General features: G+C 35.9%; 4 protein-coding genes across 5 annotated transcripts; 2 read left to right on the top strand and 2 right to left on the bottom strand.

Moving 5' to 3' along the window:
* The first annotated feature begins 6,071 nt into the window (after window positions 1-6,071).
* LOC133869526 (oligopeptide transporter 3) lies at window positions 6,072-10,581 on the top strand. Its single transcript, XM_062306554.1, has 6 exons — window positions 6,072-6,795; window positions 7,187-7,284; window positions 7,999-8,568; window positions 9,018-9,273; window positions 9,426-9,608; window positions 9,695-10,581. Exons 1-6 carry the CDS (start codon window positions 6,283-6,285, stop codon window positions 10,310-10,312), a joined length of 2,238 nt encoding a protein of 745 aa, XP_062162538.1. The 5' UTR covers window positions 6,072-6,282; the 3' UTR covers window positions 10,313-10,581.
* Window positions 10,582-11,687: 1,106 nt separating this feature from the next.
* On the bottom strand, window positions 11,688-15,308 carry LOC133869527 (SNF1-related protein kinase regulatory subunit beta-2). The gene is made up of 4 exons (XM_062306555.1): window positions 14,669-15,308; window positions 13,390-13,568; window positions 13,125-13,287; window positions 11,688-12,202 (listed from the first exon to the last, which is right to left on the bottom strand). The coding sequence occupies exons 1-4, from the start codon at window positions 14,876-14,878 to the stop codon at window positions 11,876-11,878; spliced, it is 879 nt and encodes a 292-aa protein (XP_062162539.1). The 5' UTR covers window positions 14,879-15,308; the 3' UTR covers window positions 11,688-11,875.
* A 2,142-nt stretch (window positions 15,309-17,450) lies between these two features.
* On the top strand, window positions 17,451-19,680 carry LOC133868577 (acyl carrier protein 3, mitochondrial). 2 transcript variants are annotated; one of them, XM_062305506.1, is made up of 3 exons: window positions 17,451-17,604; window positions 18,782-18,990; window positions 19,223-19,680. In XM_062305506.1, the coding sequence occupies exons 2-3, from the start codon at window positions 18,793-18,795 to the stop codon at window positions 19,388-19,390; spliced, it is 366 nt and encodes a 121-aa protein (XP_062161490.1). In that variant the 5' UTR covers window positions 17,451-17,604; window positions 18,782-18,792; the 3' UTR covers window positions 19,391-19,680. The 2 variants fall into 2 exon arrangements, with proteins under 2 accessions (XP_062161490.1, XP_062161491.1); XM_062305507.1 differs by lacking the exon at window positions 17,451-17,604 and adding an exon at window positions 18,659-18,677.
* LOC133868575 (uncharacterized) lies at window positions 19,569-22,095 on the bottom strand. Its single transcript, XM_062305505.1, has 2 exons — window positions 21,823-22,095; window positions 19,569-20,197 (listed from the first exon to the last, which is right to left on the bottom strand). Exons 1-2 carry the CDS (start codon window positions 22,055-22,057, stop codon window positions 19,848-19,850), a joined length of 585 nt encoding a protein of 194 aa, XP_062161489.1. The 5' UTR covers window positions 22,058-22,095; the 3' UTR covers window positions 19,569-19,847.
* Window positions 22,096-22,238: the final 143 nt, after the last annotated feature.

Here is a 22,238-nt window from a genome sequence, read left to right as displayed (position 1 = left end):
GTTTTAAAATATACTTTTAACTTGTGAAATTACAGGCCAAACGGACTCTTATTTGTGTAAAAAACTTAGAAAAGTGGCTGAGAAGCTGGAGAACAGAAATTATTACTTCAAACCATAACTCCATAAGTATGCCTAATGAATTATGAAGCTTGTATGAAGCTTGTCTAGCTGTCTTGATGATGAATAATGATGGTACAACGTTTGTCTGGTTCTCTGAAGACAATCTCAATGGCATCCTTACACAAAAAAAAATAAAAAAAAAAATAAAAATAATAATAATAATAATACTAATAATAATGTTATAAGCAAGATTTATATTCCTCTTTTATCTTTTTAAATGTGACACGACTTTTAAAATTATCATCGAATTTAAATTTGATGATTTTAAATGCTATATCATTTTTTAGGGATAAGAGAAAGATACGAATCTTACATATAACATTACTTCAAAAATAAATAAATAAATTAACTTCTATCACCAAATAACACCTCAGCTGGTATTATAGTTAAAGAAGAAAAAAAAAAAATGCTTAGAGTAATACAACTTAATTACAAACTCAATTAGCAATTAACATTTTATGAAAATGGGATCTTTGACTTCCTTTTTTTTTCATGTTTCTTCTTTGGAATGATGATATGTTTCTCATAATTGATTATTTTGTTTACCTTTTTGAGGTCTCTTGAATCGCATTTCCTACTGATCGTATACATTTGTACATGGAAACAACATAAAAGTGATGCCGTTCGCCACATTCCATGGCAAGGCCCGGATGGTGCTATATAATATATATATATATATATATATATATATATATATATATATATATATATCTCCAAAAATGGAGATGCAACTTCTGCTCTGTCATCTGGTTAATTTGGAAGCACATGCAGGGTTTCGAGTGTAGACTCCTGTGCGAGTGGTTAGGGTCAACCCTTGCTCTGGACCTGCGAGTTCAATCATAGGACCCTCCACTATGAAAAATGATCGGCTTCTATGGCGCCTAGATCTTCTTCCCCTTTATCGTGTGATCACCACCCTAGAGACTCCGGCCACTGTGGGGAAAAAGGAATAAAAGGGACATTGTCTCCAATTTCTCGCATTTGAACGCATATTCAAATAGTGGGCTTTGGCTTGCCTCGCCAAACCATCCTTTTCTCTTCCTTTATATTTATTCTTTTTTCTTAGATTACTACATTTCCTCTTCTTCTTCTTCTTTTTCTTTTTCTTTTTTTTCTTAGGTGATGTGTCCTTGAAATTTCTTAGAATTTTGCTATTAAGGGGGGTGTGCAAATTCAGGTTGATATGATTATGCTTTTTTTTTTTTTTTTTTTATTTCAAATATCACAAGTAGTGGAAACATCAAACACGTGCCTTTTTTTTTTGGGATTTATTTATTTATTTCTTTCTTTCTCTGGGACATATGTTGCTGTGCAATGAAATGACACTTCCTACCTAGCTATGTCGTGGTATAAAGGCTTTTCTCCTTGGGAGAGGGTAATATTCAAGGATCCTCTCAATTTGAGTCATTTTAGATCAAATCTATTTTATTTTATTTTTAACAAATTTAATAGTGTATATAATGCTATGACGTGAATATGTTATCATATATGTTATTAGATGCAACAAAATAAATTTTTGACTATAAAATAATTCATCTTTATTTCAAATAAAATTGACACAATCATTGTCCAAGCAACGATACTCCAACTGTTTATGATGTTATTATGGCCTAATTTGAAATTGAAGAACCAGATCATACATTATAAAAATAATAATAATAATAATAATAATAATAATAATAATAATAATAAAGGAACTAAGAAATCCAAACATAGAATAAACAGTAAAAGTCAAATAAGTGAATGCTTTAGAAGTGATAAAAAATGAGAATTATTTATGATATTAATGTTAATTTGCTATTTTTATATAATTAGAAGGCTTGTAAAGTCTCTAGGAGTGCAAATTATGTGTACATTGATTAGTTCGATGAGCCATTTCCAACCTGACATTTGAAAGCATTCACACTTGGTCACTCATTCTTTTTTTTTTCATTTGGATCAAAAGTGTGAAAGACTTTCTTTTGTAACCTTATCTTATTTTGTCTTAGAAAAAAAAAATGAGAATCGGAGATTAAATGGTTATATAAATAAGAGTGGATGATTTAGGTTGTCGTTGGCCATGGACATATAATTATGAGTACAATAATATATAATCTTCTAAAACCACTTTCCACGACAGTCCATCAAAACTCAAGACTTAAATATCTCGCACGGTCACCCTTTGCCACGTGTGGCCACATGTGCTACTTCTTAATTTTAAACAATAAATGTGTAAGAACTCTCATTAGACTCACCTATTCAAATATGTCCCGCACTGCTCATATATTTATTTTGACAAATATATAATTTTATTTTTTATTTTTTTATATATTTACTGTCTTAAATTATTAATAATCTAACGATAAATTCCTGCATATCTGAATAATTAGCGTTTGTTACAATACTATTCAATGGGTACAGAGCACATCTGTCACGTCTAATATGTGGGGGTTCACCACAATTAATGCATTTGCTTGAAGTGATAGTGATAATGCTTGGTACTAAAATTAATCTATGGAGTATCAGAATCGCAACGTGGAAATGTAATTGCCCTAGCTTGGTAGCATATTAATATTATCATACCTAATCCCCGTCAAATGTGAGCCATAACTTCTTCTATAGTCAAACTTACGCAAACGTAAAACTTCTGCCACGTGGATCCATTATGCTTGTCTTATATGCGGAGAACACGAGCATCACACGAGACCAGCGTGTGCCAAGCGCCTCTTAGCACGTGATTTCACGGGCGGGGGCGTAAATTCTCCATTACCAAAATGCACGTCCTAATTAATTGACTTAATTAATTTAGACAATTCTCCATAGGATCATAAGCATCACTGCTCCAGTGCTCCAGGAACAGGTCGTGTTGTACGAGCGTGTGCCGAGCGCCTCTTAGCACGTGACTTCACGTTCAGAGCGTAAATTCTCCATTACCAAAATGCACATCCAAATTGACTTAATTTAGACCACTCTCCAGTCTCCATAATGGCTAATAATAAATGAATTTATTTATTCATAAGCATCACTGCTCCAGGAACAGGTTGTGTCGTAATAGCGTTTGTAAGAGGCAACCTATAGCAGCTGCCTAGCTAGGACCAATTTGATGTCATCAGCTTGTCATGTGGATGTAATCACTAATCTCCGAAGATTTCCCGAGCTTCACAGTTTTCGGTATCTCTTTCGATCTTACAATATTTACTGTTTATTTAAAATAGAGAAAGATTCAATTGGGTGTGCGATCTTTTAAAAAATTACAAATATCAAAATAGCGTATGATATACTTAAACGATAGGGACAACGATAATGAAATATATCATGTGGAAATTTTTTTTTTTTTATTTATACTCTGAATTCAGGATATAATTAATTAATCAGAAGGGATAATTCTTTACTGTACAGATCCACGTCTAATTACCGCTGTAAGCAGTAAAGGTTTGTTTTGGGATTGTTCCGGCCGACCCAGTTTATAAGCAATAGTGACAGAAGACATATAAATACCCAAGTGAGTATTTTTCGACTTAAAAATTAAGTTTGGTCTCTCGTTCATGTTTTGGCTACCGAACAAAAAATTTGAGTTTTATTCCTCACCAAATGAGAGTATAATTCGAGCCTAGCATTATTCTCTAAAATGTACACAAAACAAGTCGGTTTCTTTGACTTAAAAATAAAAGGCTAAACGATAACTTTTAGGGATTGAGATGCCCTATAATTAAAAATCCTTCTTCTTATTTTATTTTATTTTTGGATATAATTCTTCTACTTTCACAGGTTTCTTACAATTTGAATTTTCTATGCTCTGTCCTTTTGAAACAGAGAGTTGTAAGGGTCTTTATCCTCAATTTTAGTTTAAAAAAGAAAAAAGATAATTCAAAATTTCACTTTAGTCTTACCAATTGCGTGACATGCCTACTGCATAATCGTGATACGACAGCATGACTTTTTTTTTTTTCTTTTAGAAGGGGAAAGTGACTTGACTGGTTAATTACAATGAAAAATAAATTGCTTCAAACGGCCAAAAATGTGTGCAATGTACACTACTTAGGAAAAAAAAAAAAAATACACATAATTTTTTTAAATTACCACTCAATTGTTAATGTTCTTCTCAAACTATCAATTGTATCAATGTCTCCTCTTAAACTACCAAAAAATGTCAATGTTCCTCTTAATGACAAAAATACCATTCATAAAATTATTAATTTAAAAAAGAAAAACTAAAAAATTATTAAAATAATCTAAAATAACATAAATTTATAAAATAAAAAATAAAAACTGATTTTTCTTCTTCTTCTTCTTCTTTTTTTTTTTTAAAAAAAATGTTTTTATAATTTTCATTTTTTTAAAAAAATCTTTTTTTTTTTGTTTTTAATTTTTTTCCATTTTTTTTTTTTAAAGTTTTAGTTTTTTTTTTCAAAGTTATAAGGATATTTTTGTCTTATTAAAAAAATTTAGGGTTATTTTTATCTTTTTGTTAGTCTTATGGGAGACATTAATATTTTTTTTAGTAGTTTGAAGAGATACATTGACACAATTGATAGTTTGAGAGGACATTAACAATTGAGTGATAATTTAAAGAGATTATATGTACTTTTTACAAAAAAAAAAAGAAAAAAAAAAAAAAGAAAAGAAATAACTCTTGTTATAGTTCTGCACGCCGAGTTATTTAATCATGAGAAATGATAGGGGTACCAAATTCTTTTACCAAAAGATTAGTACCAAATGATGTGGAGTTTATTCATTGGTACTTGTAGCATTTCTTTTTATTAATTGTTTTGATTATCTCCAATGAATAAGCTCCACATCATTTGGTATTCATCTTTTGGTAAAAGAATTTGGTACACCTAGCATCCCTCTTTAATCATGGCTGAAATTTAAAGTTGATGTAACCATTTATGGCTCTAAAACTGACCTTCGAAAGCATGCGTACAGTAAGTGTCTTTTTTTTTTTTTTTTTTTTTTTTTTTTTTTTTTTTTTTTTTTCTTTTAAGTTGTGCCCATTATCGTATAGACAATAAATGAAGGGCGTTGTTTTAAGGCTAAACTTTATCCTTGTTACGCGGTTTGGTACAATAAACGTCATTATCTATGCCTACCAACGTCTTACCATTTTGTCAGAAGTAGAGTTGGGATTAACAGATGACTCGACCTTATTTGAGGGACCCTGATAAAAATGAATTGAAATGAATTGGAATTGGCTGCACTAGGTTGATTGAATTGCAATTTAATCGAACAAGGTACAAGAACTATCTGTTGGGGTAGATAAATTCCATCAAAATTATTTTTCCATTAGTTGTTCAAATTCGTTGTATGGGAATCTTGACTCAGTCATAAGGAGTGTCAACCTCTTACAGCTTTTTTAATTTTTTTTTTATGCTTAGAAAAAAAATAAAGAAAGGATGTGAGATAATGACAAACAACAATCAATAATTGTAGTTAATTCATGTCTTAAATTTTCATTTCAAGTTAGGTTTGTCATCGTATTGTTTAAAGGAGAGTGATCGATACACTCTTCGAGCATAACTTATACACTCACGACTGGCACAAAGAAATGGAACGTAATACGTTATTTGTATCATTTTCCTAGTTTAAAAAATTGCTTTTATTACAAAAATAATTGGTGATTGGTGATGACACGATATAATATATATTATTAAATTTTATTTTTTAAAAGGGAGTTCGACAATTAGGTCAGCAAGTCAGGAGTGCAGACGAAAAGGGCAAAAAGTCTGCCTGTGAGTCTGTGACACTGCTTAGGTGAAGGGCAGTATTGTCAAAACAAAATTATACCGTTCCTGAAATCTTATAGAAAAATGCTGGGGACGTACACTCTTGTCACACTTTTTTGTTTTTATTTTTTAAACAAATAAAAGAATAAAGAAAATAGATTCTAACATGTATTATGTAAGGTTGGAACAAGGGTCTACAGCAGTGAACAGTACTCCGGCATTTCTCAGTCTTATATAAACCAACCACCTCTCCCTGACACATTTCAAAGCAAATACCGAACTCTGCCTTTTGTTTCAGATATTATTGTCAGTTTTTCTATGTTCAATTTTCCAACACTTCTACAGTTAAAGATAAGGGAGACAGAGAAAGGCACTGATTGGCTTTGTTACAGGTTACAGAGTGTCTGTGTCTCCTTCTTTGTTTTCCAGAGAGCTACCTAGCTAGCTTTGAACTGCATTTATGGCGTCCAAGAGCCAAACGGAGAACCGGATGGACGGTATAGAGAAGACAAACGGGGTTGCTGCCGATTCAGACGAGAGGTGTCCAGTGGAGGAGGTGGCACTGGTGGTGCCGGAGACCGATGACCCATCACTGCCGGTGATGACTTTCCGGGCATGGTTTCTGGGGTTGACCTCATGCGTCCTTCTTATCTTCCTCAACACCTTCTTCACTTACCGCACGCAGCCCCTGACCATCTCGGCCATCCTCATGCAAATCGCCGCCCTGCCCATTGGGAAGTTCATGGCCTCCACGCTGCCCAGAACGGAGTACAGCCTGTTGGGGTGGAGATTCAGCTTGAATCCTGGGCCGTTCAACATGAAGGAGCATGTCATCATCACCATCTTCGCCAATTGTGGTGTCTCTTATGGTGGGGGTGATGCCTACTCCATCGGTGCCATTACTGTCATGAAGGCTTATTATAAGCAGAGCTTGAGTTTTCTTTGTGCCCTCTTCATCGTATTGTCGACGCAGGTTTCATTATTTTAAAACAATTTCATGGACTCTTATGTGTGTTTTTTCCATTATTTTATTTCCATTTTTTTGTTGTTGTTGTCCTCATCAATGAAGGGTTGAAGATGGGGGCTTAATTAATTAATGAAGTGTATCTTTCTCCTTTTTATTCTTTCTTTCTTTTTTTCTTTTTTTTTTTCTTTTCCTTTTTGGTTTGGGTAAGGGTTTCAAAGAACTGACCAACTGAAGAGTTCAGAATTTCCGAAGATAATGTTTTATTTTTATTTTTTTTTCCCATTACTTATCACTTCAGAAAACTCAAATTTCGATTTTTATTTTTTTATTTATTTAATTCAGGACCTCTTTTTTTTTTTTTCTTCATTTGTTTTGTAATTAATATTTTTATGTGCAGATTTTGGGGTATGGATGGGCTGGAATGCTTAGGAGATACCTGGTAGATCCGGTTGATATGTGGTGGCCTTCAAACCTTGCTCAGGTTTCTCTGTTTAGGTCTGTTTTCCTCTGCTCTATTTTACCTTATTGTTACCTTGAAATGCAGGGGGGAAATTATTTTTGAGAGGATCTCATATTTCCCAATAATTTGGTTGAAGGCAACAGAGAAACCTCCAGTCAATTGACTGTAATTTAGTTATTTGAATTAGTAGAGGCGACACTTACATTTTTGGTGAGTGAAAGCAACACAGGACGAAAGAATATAATATAATGAAGCACAAGCATTTCATTGGTGGCAGAGAATTAGCTTGTGTTCTATCATGTGCTTTCCACTTGAATAATTTTAGTATTTTGACTTCATAAGTTTAAAAAGATTTGGAGTATAACATAGATATGGTGCAACTGTGCTGCCACTATCACTTTTAGATCTCCAGGCAGAAAGTTACCCTCCTGTTCTCAAGTCATAAACAAGTGTTCGTTGGATGAGGATTTGTTTTCTGGGCTATCTTTCCCGGTTGGTGTAATATTCTCTTTGGTTAGAGAGAGCATATTGCTTATAAAAATAAGATAGAGTTGACAAGAATTACTTGCTTGATTTATCAATTGTAGTAATGGAGAATTTGCATATGGACAAAGCAAAAGTAATCCATGCTAAAAGAACTTCTACATCAGTGTAAAGCAGATACTCTGAATATGTTTTATGGATTGACTGTTACTTATTTCCAATAATTTGATATTGATGGAATCAATTACTTTGTTGTTTATCGACAGAGCACTACATGAAAGGGAGACAAAAAACAAAGGCCTTACCCGGATGAAATTTTTCCTTATTGCCCTGACTGCGAGCTTTCTCTATTATGCGCTCCCCGGATATCTGTTTATGATTCTGACATTCTTCTCATGGGTGTGCTGGGCATGGCCCCGTAGTATCACAGCTCAGCAAATTGGGTCTGGTTACCATGGACTTGGTGTTGGTGCCTTCACTCTTGATTGGGCAGGGATATCTGCTTATCATGGCAGCCCCCTTGTGACACCCTGGTCTTCCATCCTCAATGTTGGGATTGGATTTATTATGTTCATCTACATAATTGTCCCTTTGTGTTACTGGAAGTTTAACACCTTTGATGCTCGGAAATTCCCTATATTTTCTAATCAGCTATTCACTCACACCGGGCAAAAATATGATACCACAAAGATCTTGACGCCGCAATATGATCTTAATGTTGCTGCTTATGATAGTTATGGGAAGCTCTATCTTAGTCCTCTGTTCGCCCTATCTATCGGATCAGGATTTGCGAGATTTACAGCAACACTAACTCATGTGGCACTATTTCATGGCAGGTAGGCTGCTTTCAAACTTTTGAGTCTTGTAAGCAGTTACACTTTGCTAGATATATGTAATATGCTATCTTTTTTGCTGATTTTCATTCGTTCTCTGGATACTGATACCCAAGTATAAATTACAACAGATGGTAACCATTAATTTCAACATTAAACATTGAAGTATAGGTAGATTTAAAAGACAGATCAAAATGCTGTGACTTCTCTCATGTTTGGAGGACATGAGAAATGATGGTTAGGGTTACTTATTTTTCCCAAAAAGTTTACAGAAGAACTTGTCTTGTTTTTATAATCCCCTTCAAATAATCAGTAGTAGTTTTTTACTGAGGAAAAGAACTGGCTATGAATATCTGTCTCCAGTACAATTCACTGCTTCAATATAGAATCTTGAGTGTAATTGACTAATTAGAATCCAGATTGACAAATTACAATTGGTTTCCTTTCTCTAGTGATATTTTGAAGCAGAGCAGATCAGCGATGAAGAATGTGAAGTTGGACGTCCATGCTAGATTGATGAAAAGATACAAACAAGTGCCTCAATGGTGGTTCCTCATTTTGTTACTCGGGAGCATAATACTATCCTTATTAATGTCTTTTGTGTGGAAAGAAGAGGTTCAACTCCCGTGGTGGGGGATGCTATTTGCCTTTGTCTTGGCTTTTGTTGTTACCCTCCCCATTGGAATCATTCAAGCAACTACCAACCAGGTGATGAATCAACTTTCTAATTTGTTGTGTTTCTTCTTGTCTTTGCCCTTTTAAAAGACAAGAAACTCATTTTTGATGTAGAGTTGCAAGGAGGAAGAATTTGTGGATTTTGTGATGCTAACATCTCGATGTTTTTAATGACTACTATGCAGCAACCTGGATATGACATAATAGCACAATTTATCATTGGTTATGTCCTGCCCGGAAAACCCATTGCAAACTTGCTTTTCAAGATTTATGGAAGAATCAGCACAGTCCATGCTCTCTCTTTCTTATCTGACCTCAAACTGGGGCACTACATGAAAATTCCACCACGGTGCATGTACACAGCTCAGGTCTCTGCAGCCCAAACTTATGTATTAATGGTATAAGAATTTTGTTCTTAGAATTTTGGTTGCTGACCAGCCCTTTTATTTTCCAGCTGGTGGGAACCATTGTTGCCGGTACAGTGAATCTTGCGGTTGCATGGTGGATGTTGGCAAGCATTGATAACATCTGCGATGTTGAAACACTCCATCCTGACAGCCCTTGGACTTGCCCTAAATTCCGAGTGACGTTTGATGCTTCTGTTATATGGGGCTTGATTGGTCCAAGGCGGCTATTTGGACCTGGAGGGTTGTACCGGAACTTGGTATGGTTGTTCCTCATCGGAGCCGTCTTGCCGGTTCCTGTATGGGTATTGAGCAAAATCTTTCCCGAGAAGAAATGGATTCCCTTGATAAATATACCAGTTATATCATATGGTTTTGCTGGAATGCCCCCAGCAACTCCCACCAATATAGCTAGCTGGCTTGTCACTGGAGCCATCTTTAACTACTTTGTGTTCAAATACCACAAAGGCTGGTGGCAGAAATATAACTATGTTCTATCTGCAGCATTGGATGCTGGGACAGCTTTCATGGGTGTTCTACTATTCTTTGCTTTGCAAAATGAGAACCGAGAGTTGAAGTGGTGGGGGACTAAGCTCGACCACTGTCCTTTGGCAATATGCCCGACTGCACCAGGTATTGTGGTTGAAGGATGTCCAGTTTTTAAATAGTCACATGCGCTGCTAAGAAGAGGGGTGTTTGAAGACTGGAAGACGAGGTGGAAAAGGTGCAGTTTCAAAGGAGGAAGAGACATTATGCTAGAGCTGGGAATAGAGCAAATTGAATAACCATTTGCTTTGCATTTTTGTACATGCATGCTTGTTTACGCTCTTTGAAAGTGAACAAGGGCCTTCCTCTTTATGCTTTGATAGTTGGAAGCTGATATATGCTTGGAATATATGACTGTCAGTAGTTTTGACAGTTCCACATTATTAACTAAGATGTGTGCATTGCAATATTTCCCTACTACTTATTCTGAGCCTCTTTTTAGAATCTTTTGTCCTTTTCGCTTCCTTTTAGGTAAATCTTCAACCATTCTCCTATTGCTAAAAGGGCCAAGAAAAATGACTAGGAAAAAAACATGAAACCAGAACCTAATAAGAAAAGGCAGTTGAAAAGGTTACAAAATTAAAGGCTAAGAAAAAAAAGTAGTTGGAATCAAATATTTGCTGCGTTTGCTGGGGTTTGTACTACAAATTTAGAGAGCCCATATGGAATCTAATACCTACAGAGAAATTCTCTTTCATCCTCTAATACTAGTAACTAGGGGACCTTTTCTAGGTGGCAGGTGGTGCTTTCTTTTCCAAGGAATCGGTCTAGGAGAGATGCGGTTCGTATTAGAAAGTTAGAAAGATAAACGTAGATGGAATCCTATTCCTACAGAGAACTTCTCTTTCATTCTCAAACTGTTGAACCTTTTCTAGGGGCTGGGAGTTTGAGTTAAAGAGTAACCGTATTCAAGAAAGCAGTTACTGCATGCTTTCCCAAAGAATGTCGATCTAGAAGAGAAGCCGAGTTAAAGAGTAACCGGCTCAGGGCTGCTCAGGGACCCGAATTCTAGGGGATCCCAATCCTATAGTTAAAGCCTTCTCTCCTATAAATGCTACTATTCATCAAAGCACAAACAGCTTTTTTCCATTTCTCCCTTGTATCTTAATTCAGCGTGGCGTTTGAAAAGGTTGTCAAATACACCATTTGTGTGGGCGTGCATCAAATGACATGTTGAAAATAGGTGCCAATTACATCAGACAACAGGCATTTCCAATTGGACAATTGGTAGCCATGCGTGTCCTATTTGGCGGACCGGGATCTAGTGTAATAAAGCTGCCCAATTCTTATGCAAATCCATATTTGGCATGAACAGTGAGTCCAAGTATTCTTATTGGTTCAATTCACCTCATAAGAGATCCGGCACTCAAGCCACATGGGAATATTTCTCCACCTTAGGATGCCAGGAACCCTATAATAATTTAGGAACAATTAGCAGGTACATATTCTAAGTTTTGTCAAAGACTTCAGCAAAAGGACAGGTCAACATCACAAACAGGAAGAACAAGCAATAGATTCGGATCAATGGTCATCAAGCAATTGCATTATGTGAAATACAACAGTTGAATTTGATCTGATGCACCCGCCTGAGTAAAGCTATTGGAATGACATTACCTCTTATAATATTTTAACTACATAGAAGGGCTTAAGATTACAAAAGTTGATATAGATGTAGTAGTGTGTGTTTATCTCTGCAAGGACTTGTAGAGCACCACTGTCACATACTTGGCCAGAAACCTATGAGTTGTACCAAGTGCTACCACAGATGGGCCACTCTTCCCTTTTTGCATGTAAAGATGATTCAGCACAACATGCTGAGGTCTTGACAAAGGAGGCGGAATCTCCATGTTTGATGCAGGAACGTTAAGCAAAGTCATCTGTAAGTGTGGAGGAACCAATGGCGGCTCTTTGGCAAAATCTTCAGAGCCAAGTATCAAATTGTTATAACTTGAGTCTGGGGACTGAGGAGGTTCAAAACCAGAAATGCTTTCAATGTCTTCTGGAACATAATCCTGCACATTAATTACATCAATAAACAAAACACCATTCAGTCTCAACTAGAAAATCGCTGCCCTAAAGTAGCCAAGCCTTGTTTTCCACAATATTTTGACTAATGGAAAGTTAGTGTCTCTGCAGCAGAACCTTGAAAGCATACACACTAAGATGCAGATGACCAAAACAAAATATGTATGATTAATACATGCTCTTACATACTATTGCCGTCATGCCATATTAAATTGATTGCATCACAGCATGCATCCACGTGCAAACAGGAAATAAAAACGAAAAACATTAATACAGCAAAGATTATAACTGAATGGAGAACATTAATAACTATAGAGGCATCAAGAATGTGAAATTGACAGTGCAAGCTCATCTTGCATCGATGCACCCCCACAAGTAACAATTTTTTTTTAAGAAAAAAAAAGTAAAATAAGAGTAAAATGAATATTCCATGGTCAAGCAATAACAGGTTAATATTTTCTATTGAATTCAGAAGCCAAAAAGAAACTTGTCTCTATTCGGATCTCAAAAAGAGCTACAGAGAGAGCTAGAGGAAGGTTGTACAAGCTAGAATTTTGTGTTGTCATGCAATATTAAGCAAGATGAAGGCACAAAAGAAATGGATTAAGATAGTTGGAAATAAAATGACATGTTATATAATGTACAACCCAAAACAAGGTTGATTACTAACAAGAATTAGTTGGTATCCCAACCACTAGTTGCTGAAACAAAGGCACTGTAAAACCGAGTTCAAATGAGTTTAGTTTATACACAAAACCCCTGGTTATACCTTTAAAAGGCATCAAAACTCATATATCTGGCTTTATTGTTCTCATTGAGATAAATTGTTAATGCAAGTTCTCTATGCTATGATTGTTACATTCATCTCATACTGGCATAGACAAGAAAAGTGGAGAAGAAGATATTAACCTGCAAGTCCAAGACATTGTAAGTGTTGCCTGCCTCATCTTGGGCCCAGGGAAAGTCAGGGGCATACCTCCACTGTCCATCAACAATAAACCTATACTGGTAAACACCAGATGGCAGAACTTTCATTATAGTGAAGTCTTTTCCTGATCGCTGCAAGGGCATTCTGATCAACAAGGTAAAAGGGATGTTAGTTGTTTAGACAGTAGTTTATGAAGCACAAGCAGAGTTTAAAGATTGAAAGAGGAAGGCATTGAGTTTCTGGAACCTTGTCCTCCAAGTATCCCACGATCCCTCCACAGCTACTTCCTTGCCATCATAGCTCCATGTAATCATTGTTGGAATTCCTTGCTCATTGCACATGTCTTCATAAGCTGGAGCAGTTTGCATCCATGAATGGCTTGAACTGTACATGTCATCAGGCCTTTGTAATGGAACCACAGGGACCTGGAAAGAGGTAACAAATAAGTTATACGAAAAGTCATGCTTTGATAGAACCATGGATAGGAACACTGAACACACATCAGAATGAACAAAAGGTCACATAAACGTGCAGTTAACGGCGACATATTTCAGGCTGAAGCATGTTATATATAAAATAGGAATGAATTTGCTAATAGTGATTCAATGGAATTTAAAATGTTACTAGAGGGACCTTAGATAAAGCATAGGTATAGAAGTTGTTCTGCTCCTGTATTCGTAGAAGTATTACCTCCATAGCAAACCACCTCTTCCCCCTCCCCACCCCCCACCCCCAACCAAAACAAAACCATGCTTTTGTCATAGTTGCTTGCTTTTTTTTTCTTTTTCTTTTTCTTTTTTTTTTTTGATAAGATCAAAGTTGCTTGCTAATGAAGATAAGATCATCTCCCTGGTAAGATGGATCAGATCAGCAAGTCACTTCCTTCGTACAGCAAAACCAAAATTCAGCACTTTGGGGGCTAATTTTGCATATAAGGCTTTATGCCTCCTAAAAAGTGATTATACTTTTAACATTCTGTCCCCGATTCCAATGGCCGAAACTACAACAAGCTCATCACAGAAACTAGTTTCTGTATGCATAAACTAACAAGAAGCACACATTGCAAGAGGTAAAAGCAATTAACCTTTTCATCTGTTTACTGAAGAAGCGCGGATACAGGAAAAATGTATAACTAAAGGCTTTTGAAACACCGGTATTCTTGTTGGACTTGCATCGAACAGGTAGTGAGTGTTCCGGAGAAACACTAAACACAACATTTAGGAGGTAAAATCTATTTGGAGGATCTCCAAAAGATCCCAAACAACAAGATTTCACTTTAATTCTGCTGAATAATCCACCACCACCCATGAAACCATTTCAAACCAATGGATCAGATTCCCTTTTGCCACAAGACTAAAATTAATCACTGATGCATTAAACCCCCCACATGCAAAAAACTGAACTTTGGCAATAACTGATATGAAGTCTAAACCTATCTACCCAAATTTATAACAATTAAAGACATGCATTTAAAAAAGAAAATAACAGAAAAGAAAAGAGTCGGAGAGAGAGAAAAGGAACTCACTTGAGGAGTGAACATCAGAGGTGACTGGGTGGCCCTTGGGCTATGCGGAGGGGACTGACCCATCAAGTCAGGAGGAGACACACCATGGGCTCCACCCGGTGCCGCCATGCCTTCTTCCAAACCACCACCACCACCACCTTCTTCTAAACCACCTTCCTCACCCCCAGATGGGCTACCACTCCCATCTTCTCTTCCATTCACATTACCCATTTTTATTATGACCGACAAAAAAAAAACCCAAAAAGGAAAAAAAAACCCACTTGCAGAATCTCGAATAAGAGTCCCCCACAATAACACAATTATACTTATACCCACTATAAATTAAGGAAAATCAAGAGCAACCCATCAAATAAAAGCCTTTCTTGATGCCCCATTTTGGAGAATTTTGTCCCCAAAAGAAAACTGCAATAACAATCACAAATTCACAATGTCAATAATATTTTTTTAAGGCTTTTGAGAAGCACTGAGGAGCACAAAAAAGAAAGCGAAAGGCAAAGGGTTAATTCAATATTAAGTAAATATAATCTCCGACGAGTTTGGAAGATCCAATGGTGGCCCATTGAAATGATGTTTTGGGGTAGTGGGGATGGTCGTCACGTCATCATTTTGACAAAGTCCTTTCCTTTCGTTTCTTCCCAACTTTTATTATTTACTGCTAATTTTTTCAACTCTCTCTCTCTCTGTCTCTCAGTTTAAGCCTTTAAGCGACTCAGAATGAACGCCATCAAGGAGAGCCTGTAAGATCAGATGCTCTAGCTTCTGTACAATAATTTTACTTTTTAATATTTATATTTTAATTATTTACTTGTTCTTACAATAATAAATATAAATTATTTAATTAAGATGTGTTCATCTCAGCGTTTATGTGACTCTCCTACTCCTAGTCACCATCACTATTATTCTTATTTCCCATTATTACAACTTGGGTAAATTGTTCTCACTTCCGGAGGTAAAACAGGAAATATTTGAAGTGAAAAAGACCAGCTTTTCTCTTTTTTATTTTTCAACTTTTTTCAACTATTTCATGACATGACTGGAACTGGTTTTCTACTTTCTACGGTTTGCACAAAAAAAAAAAAAAAAAAAAAAGAGCTTTTGCTTTTCTCAACTTTTTTCCCCGTAACACTACAGTTAGGTCCTCAATTTTTCCATCTACTTGCAATTTTTACAATGTTTTAATTGGCTTAATTTGTTATAAGGTTGCAAATGCGACCGTAGTTAGTCGTCAAATTCGTATCCGTATTTATATAAGGCGGTTATTATTTTTAGATATTTGTATTCGCATTATGCATTTATTAACCGTATCTGTGTGATTATTGTAATTATTATCCGTTATCTGTATATTAAGTAATAATTATTTTGGACTTATTTTAATCTTTTTGGCCTTCTTTGTATCTCTATTATGACCTATTTTTAAATGATGTTGAAAACATTTTAATCATGTTTTTAGTGTTATAGGCATGTTTTAGTGGCTCTAGCCCAGTGAGTGTATGACTTCATGGCGCGAGTGTGAGATGAGGGAGAAGAAAAAAAAAAAACCTAAACATAATCCTATACCAAATTCAAAATAACGTTGTTTCGATAATGTAGTTATTAACTGCATCTGCATACTTTTAAATTATTATTCGCGTTCGTATTTATATATGCAGATAGTTAAAATTAATACTCGTCCGCATGTATGGTAATAGGACACCATATCGATCTACCAAAAGGGTTGTGATATTTCCTCTTTTGCCCTCCAAAAAGAATTTTTTTTTAAAAAAAGTACCTCTAAAAATTTCCAAAAAGAAAAAATTACTCGTGAAAATAATAATTTTTTTATTTAAAAAAAAAAGGTAACCCACATGGTCGTGGGTTGGGTTTTTTTCTGTGTTCGTTTTTGTTTTTAATTATTATTTTAAAGTCTTTGTGTGTTTTTTAGAGTAAAAAAGGGGGAATTCCTTTGGTATATCAATAGGGTAGATTAACGGAATTGAAAAATTGAAGAATATTGCAAATTGATTGATAGATTGAGAGGGTTGATTGTATTTTTACCAAAAAATTTTATGGCAACTTGTTAACTTGGGTATTTGTTAATTTATTTTTGTAATTGACAAAATTGAACCTCCCCATTTGATGTGGATGGGCTTGTATAATACTCTTTCCTTTTGTTAGAGATGAAATTCACCAAGTTATTTAAAAATACAAAATGCTTTGAGTAGTACCATTTTTACTACCATCTTTTATAAATTAATGTTGTAGTGCATGTGTCATTGTCATGTCAATTACAATCAAACTAAATTGGTACCAGTGTGACATCTCACATCGCTTAAGTATAGGAATAAGAATGTGCTTATATGTATAAACGCATCATTCTTGACACAACGTGTTTTAAAACTATGATGGTCATGAACATATTAGAATTTCGTAGTTAAACATCTTTCTGCGAGAGTAGTATCAGAATGGGTAACTTTCTACGAAGTCTGATCCGGAAAAGCCAAAAGCGAACAATATTGTGTCGTTGGAGTAAGTCGTTACAACTTGATTTGATAAGTGTCAGATAGACTTACAAACTAACATGATCGTTCACATCGTACTGTCACAACAACTACAATTAAATTTGATTGGTTAACGTCAACGTAGTAAGTGTGACTACGTTAGTTTATAAGGGACTTATAATAAACTTTGGCCTGCTTTCAATGAAAAAATAAATAAATCAAAGGATATTATATTGTGAGAAATAAACGATCAAGATTGACTCTAGTTGATGAGCAGAAATTGGAACACATATGAACCAAGATTATGTGCATAAGATGTGTAACCACGAAGGGACTTGGACGACTGGGAGAACAGCCAGGTGTCATTATAGCGCTCTGAGTTCTTTTGGGCAATAAAGCAAACATATAGGCAACGTAGCAGACTGACCAAACGAAAGAGCCAAGCACAGCACCAATCTCGTGAGTGTTCGATCACTTCTTGCTTGCCTCCTTATATTTGTTACTTTGTGGTTCCAGAATCCAAAACCCATGTCACCAATAATACTACCCAGTACTAGTTTTCTGTCGATTTCATTATTTCTTTTATGCACTTTCTGTAATTCTTTTCTAATCGAAGTTAGATAGCTTGTGCTACTTCATTTGCTTACTATTGTAATTGCATCCTGGTTCTTTGTCACATATGGCAGCTTGGACTGTTTTCGACTAGTTCTACATTTTGTTTCACTCCCTGAAATTGTATATTGAATAACCTCTTGCCAGCAAAATCGGTTGTTGTTTGAATTTTTGACAAGTAGTTTGGAATTGATATTCGAGCAGACCATATAAGTGAACATCAAGATTGATCCACTGGGTCTAAACCCACCCACCCACATACACACACAAACTGTGTGTTGGGGAGACAAACACTCGGGGAGTATCCATGTGAGGCTTTGATGTAATATGTTAGGACCTCATCTTAAGATTAGGCGTGTTAGGATTCGGCAGTGTGCATGGCTATGATAGTAAGTGCCAATTCTGACGGAAGCACCAACTGTTTGATAAAAGAAATCTAAGAACTGTGTTGCTTTGCATAGCTCCTACATTGTCTTCATTTGAATAAAAATCTGTGTAATCAACTGGGAAAGCTTTACACCGTCATTAGTTTCAAGTAGTTTTCACATGCTTTTTATGCTTTTCTGAACTTTTAACCTGGGAGTTTCCTGGAAGTTTCCTTGGTGGCATATGAGACAGTTTGTGGTCCCAATCACCAAACGGGCATGCTATGCATAAAAACTACTAGAAGTTGAGATTCTTACTGTATTTTGCAATGGATCAAGTAGTTTTCACATGCTAGACCTTTCTAGCTGCAATGGTCATATATTTAAGTGAAGTCTAATCTTTGAAGCCAGAATGTAGCGGTTATTGTATAAGTCCCAGCTAAGACAAGCTGTTATAATTGTAAACACATTCCTTACCCAATATGCATATTTAAGATGTTAAGAACCTTTCTAACTGATTTGAAAATCTGTGTTCCTTTCTTGACCACAGTCTTGGTAATAACTAGTTCTTGTTTGAGTATCTATATCTTTTCTGTAATTTAATCTGTGTGCCTCAAATGTAATAGAGTTATGTTAATTCAATTACTTGGCTTTCTCAGATCTCCTGAACATGCAGAGCATAAGAAATTCCATCTTGAGGCACGTGAGGGTGAGGGGATCAGCTGAATGGTGGATATTAGCTGAGAACTGGAATGTGCTCAAGCAATTGAGCCACAAGATGTTCTCATCAACAGCGAACAGCCCTGATCAAATAATGGATAGAGTGATTGGACTCGTTAAGAAATTCGATAAAATCGATGTCTCTAAGGTAATCAATGGTTTTCATCATAACTCACTACAGACTCTTATCATTAATTTGTCCACCTTAAATTTGTTCTGAAATGATGAACCACAAGTTACTCTGTATCTGCTATTAACTTTTGTGTATTACATAATGACCCTGCTTCTTGGACAATGTTCTATGTTGATATAAATGTTTTTACAAAATTAGGCTACTAATGAAAGGAAATTAATGTTATTTTTGAATTATGCTTGAACAGGTTACTGAAACAGCTGATTTTCAAAAAGACTTGAGCCTGGACAGCTTAGACAGGGTAGAGCTTGTTATGGCTTTTGAGCAAGAATTTTCCATTGAGATCCCTGACGAGAAAGCAGATAAGCTTACTTGCTGTGCCGATGTTGCAAAGTACATTGTTTCTGGTGCTTAGCAAAAATTTGTGGAGAATTCCTGAGTGGTTTTCAAACCTACCATGCATTCAAGGTTTTATTGGAGGATGTGTCCTCTATGTTTTCTTGTTATCGATTAGTCTTGGGTGCAAAATTTCTATGTTGGTTCACCTTGATGTTGCTTTAGAAATGTAATGGTTGCAGCAAGTCTTACAACTCTTTGTTCTGAAGTAATTCTCTTATGACACTACAATTCAATAATTTGCATTTCTTTTGTGGAGTAACTCTAATATATGGTATTTCTCATTATGAGAACATACTATTATTTACACACATGCTGTATATGTTATTACTCTCATTTTTACCCATGCATCAGCATCTCTGCAGCTGACAGGTTGAACGGGATGGTACCCTTTTAACTCAATGCTGTGACTGAAGCGCCATCCAAATGAGCCATGGTGCTGTATATATATGCCTATCTGCTCATCAACAAAATGTCTACCACAGCATCTCTTTGCCACCACTCCTCCTCCTCTTCATGCATGCTTCCAAAGGTCTAGAAGTCATATGCAGGAACTTTATCCTTCCGGCATTGTAAATACGAATGCTGTTCCCAACTGATGACAGTCTCAGTCCCTTTTGTTTCCTGACATGAGCTGGCCGACAGGGTGAGTTATTTGGTACTCGAAGAACTGTAATGGAACATGTTTTTTCCAAGTTGGGGACGGCATGGAGTTGGGAAGGAAGATCCACAACGAAATCTCCGAATTCATCAGTGACACCTTGTTGTGCCCATCTTGATCTACTATTCTTCCCATGGTTATGGCATTTAACGGCCACCAAAGCACCTGCAGATTTTAGAATAAACCACATGATGGTGGTGGCCGGTGATGATGATGATGATGGGCACCTTTATCCAAAATACCACTTAATATGCAAATGATTGAAAACACAATGGGCAAATGATTCAAAACCTTCGAATTGAACATGCATGCACCTTTTATAAATTAAGTGTTGGGACCTTTGTTTATAAATTTCTTTCATAGAGATCCAGGTTCAGCAACTTTGCTACATAGATTGCTAATAATTTAAACAGTAAATATGAGATAGTCCTTATTGAGCCCTCTTGTCCAAGCGTCCAAGCAGATTTCGGACAATCCACTCACTTATTGAGGCAAGTAGACTTCATAGAGGCTCTCTCACATTTGATATGAAAAATATATGCTATATATGTTAATCCTGTTAAAATTGCATATGAAAATAACATGTTCTAAGAACAAATATAAATTTAATAGACTAAGTTAGAGAGGAAAAATTATCCTCAATGTGATTAGTCAACTTCAATTTTATGATTATTTACCATGAAATTCAATTAATACATCATTTTCAACTCTTACAAACAAATCGTTGTTTTCAGCATAAATGTTAGTGGTTGTTTCTGCCTTTCATTTAGATCGACATAATTAAAACCCTTTATTTTTCTATAATTTTTTTGACAAGTTGGGTGGGGGTTTAATTACAAACCATAATTGGTTGTTTTCAGCGTAATTATATCCATGTCAACAAATCATAAATGCATAATAATGTTTCTTCTTCTCATTTAAATCAGAATTATCATTTATTTGTCAATATTTAAGGGCGGATGACGCTTTGATGTAGCATCTCCATTTGTCCCCACCCCCCGCCTTTTTTTTTTTTCTCTCTCTCTTTTTGGTGTGGGGGTGTCCCATATGAGGTCAATGTGGGATCAGAAATGGCTGCAAATTCTTCTGAGTTTTCCGACCGAAATGCAGTCAATTTGGGCAGCTCCGATCGAGAAAGAGGTCGGTTGTCTGTTCCCAACAGCCCGGACTGCAGGGCATCCTCAGGCAAGTGGTCTCTACACTCGCCCTCTCTATGAGACTGTCCGAGTTGGCTGCAATGCAGTCAGTGAAGTGGAGCCAATCCTCATCCAATCCATATGTCTATGTGGTGGATTTTTTTATCTTCTATTTTCCCTCTTTTCTAGGCCCATATATATATATATATATGTCTTATGTGCTAGCTACAAGAGGTTCTTACGTGCTAAAAACCTCCAAGTCATAGGAAGACAGGACAGATCATGAATCTTTTGGTACGAATAAAAAAGAGATCGACGTTGCCAATTAAAAAACAACAGATAATTTGATCATTATAATTAGGCCATGCATGTAAAAAGTCCTGTCCCAATTAAACTCGATCTGCAGCAGAAAAGGAATCTGGCTGAGCCATCTATTTAGGCACAGGCCTTTTACCTATGAAATTTTCCATATCTCTCAATGAAGTCCGGACATATGAAGCCGACAAAGGACTATGAAAAGATGTTTTTGCATCATCAGAAAAAACAAACGAAAATTGTTTAAAGTAATCTGATCATATAGGATATATACGTTTATCTAAGAATCAGAACACACAAAAAGGAAGAGAAATAATGATTAATTAGCATGTTACAAACCTGATACGGGCCAGGCACGAAGTTGAGGTTCACCATGCAGGCACGCCTCGCAGTGGATTGAACCGGTGACTAGCACGGTGGAAAGCTTCTCCTCCCCATATCCAGCAATTTGCACCAAGTCTTCTCGGCTGGACAATTCGAACAACAGGTTTTCTTGGGCGGCATCAAATGTCGACGCTGCGGTGAAGAAGATGAACAACACCACGAGGTTGTGGAAGCCGCAAAAGTGGCTCATCTTCTTTGAGCTTTCTTTCTTAAACAGTGTGATTTACTTCACGTACGTTGCTTAAGGAGAAGCAATATATATATATATATATAGAGAGAGAAAAGACCACCCCACCTTTCCTTTATAAGTTTTTTTTTTTTTTTTTTTTTTTTTTATGATTATTCTGCCCTTATCAGCACCATAAATTACA

The sequence above is a fragment of the Alnus glutinosa genome, chromosome 5, assembly GCF_958979055.1.
Source record: "Alnus glutinosa chromosome 5, dhAlnGlut1.1, whole genome shotgun sequence".
Taxonomy (NCBI): Eukaryota; Viridiplantae; Streptophyta; class Magnoliopsida; order Fagales; family Betulaceae; genus Alnus; species Alnus glutinosa.
The sequence above is the reverse complement of the archived record's forward strand: the minus strand, read 5'-3'. Positions and strand labels throughout refer to the sequence as shown.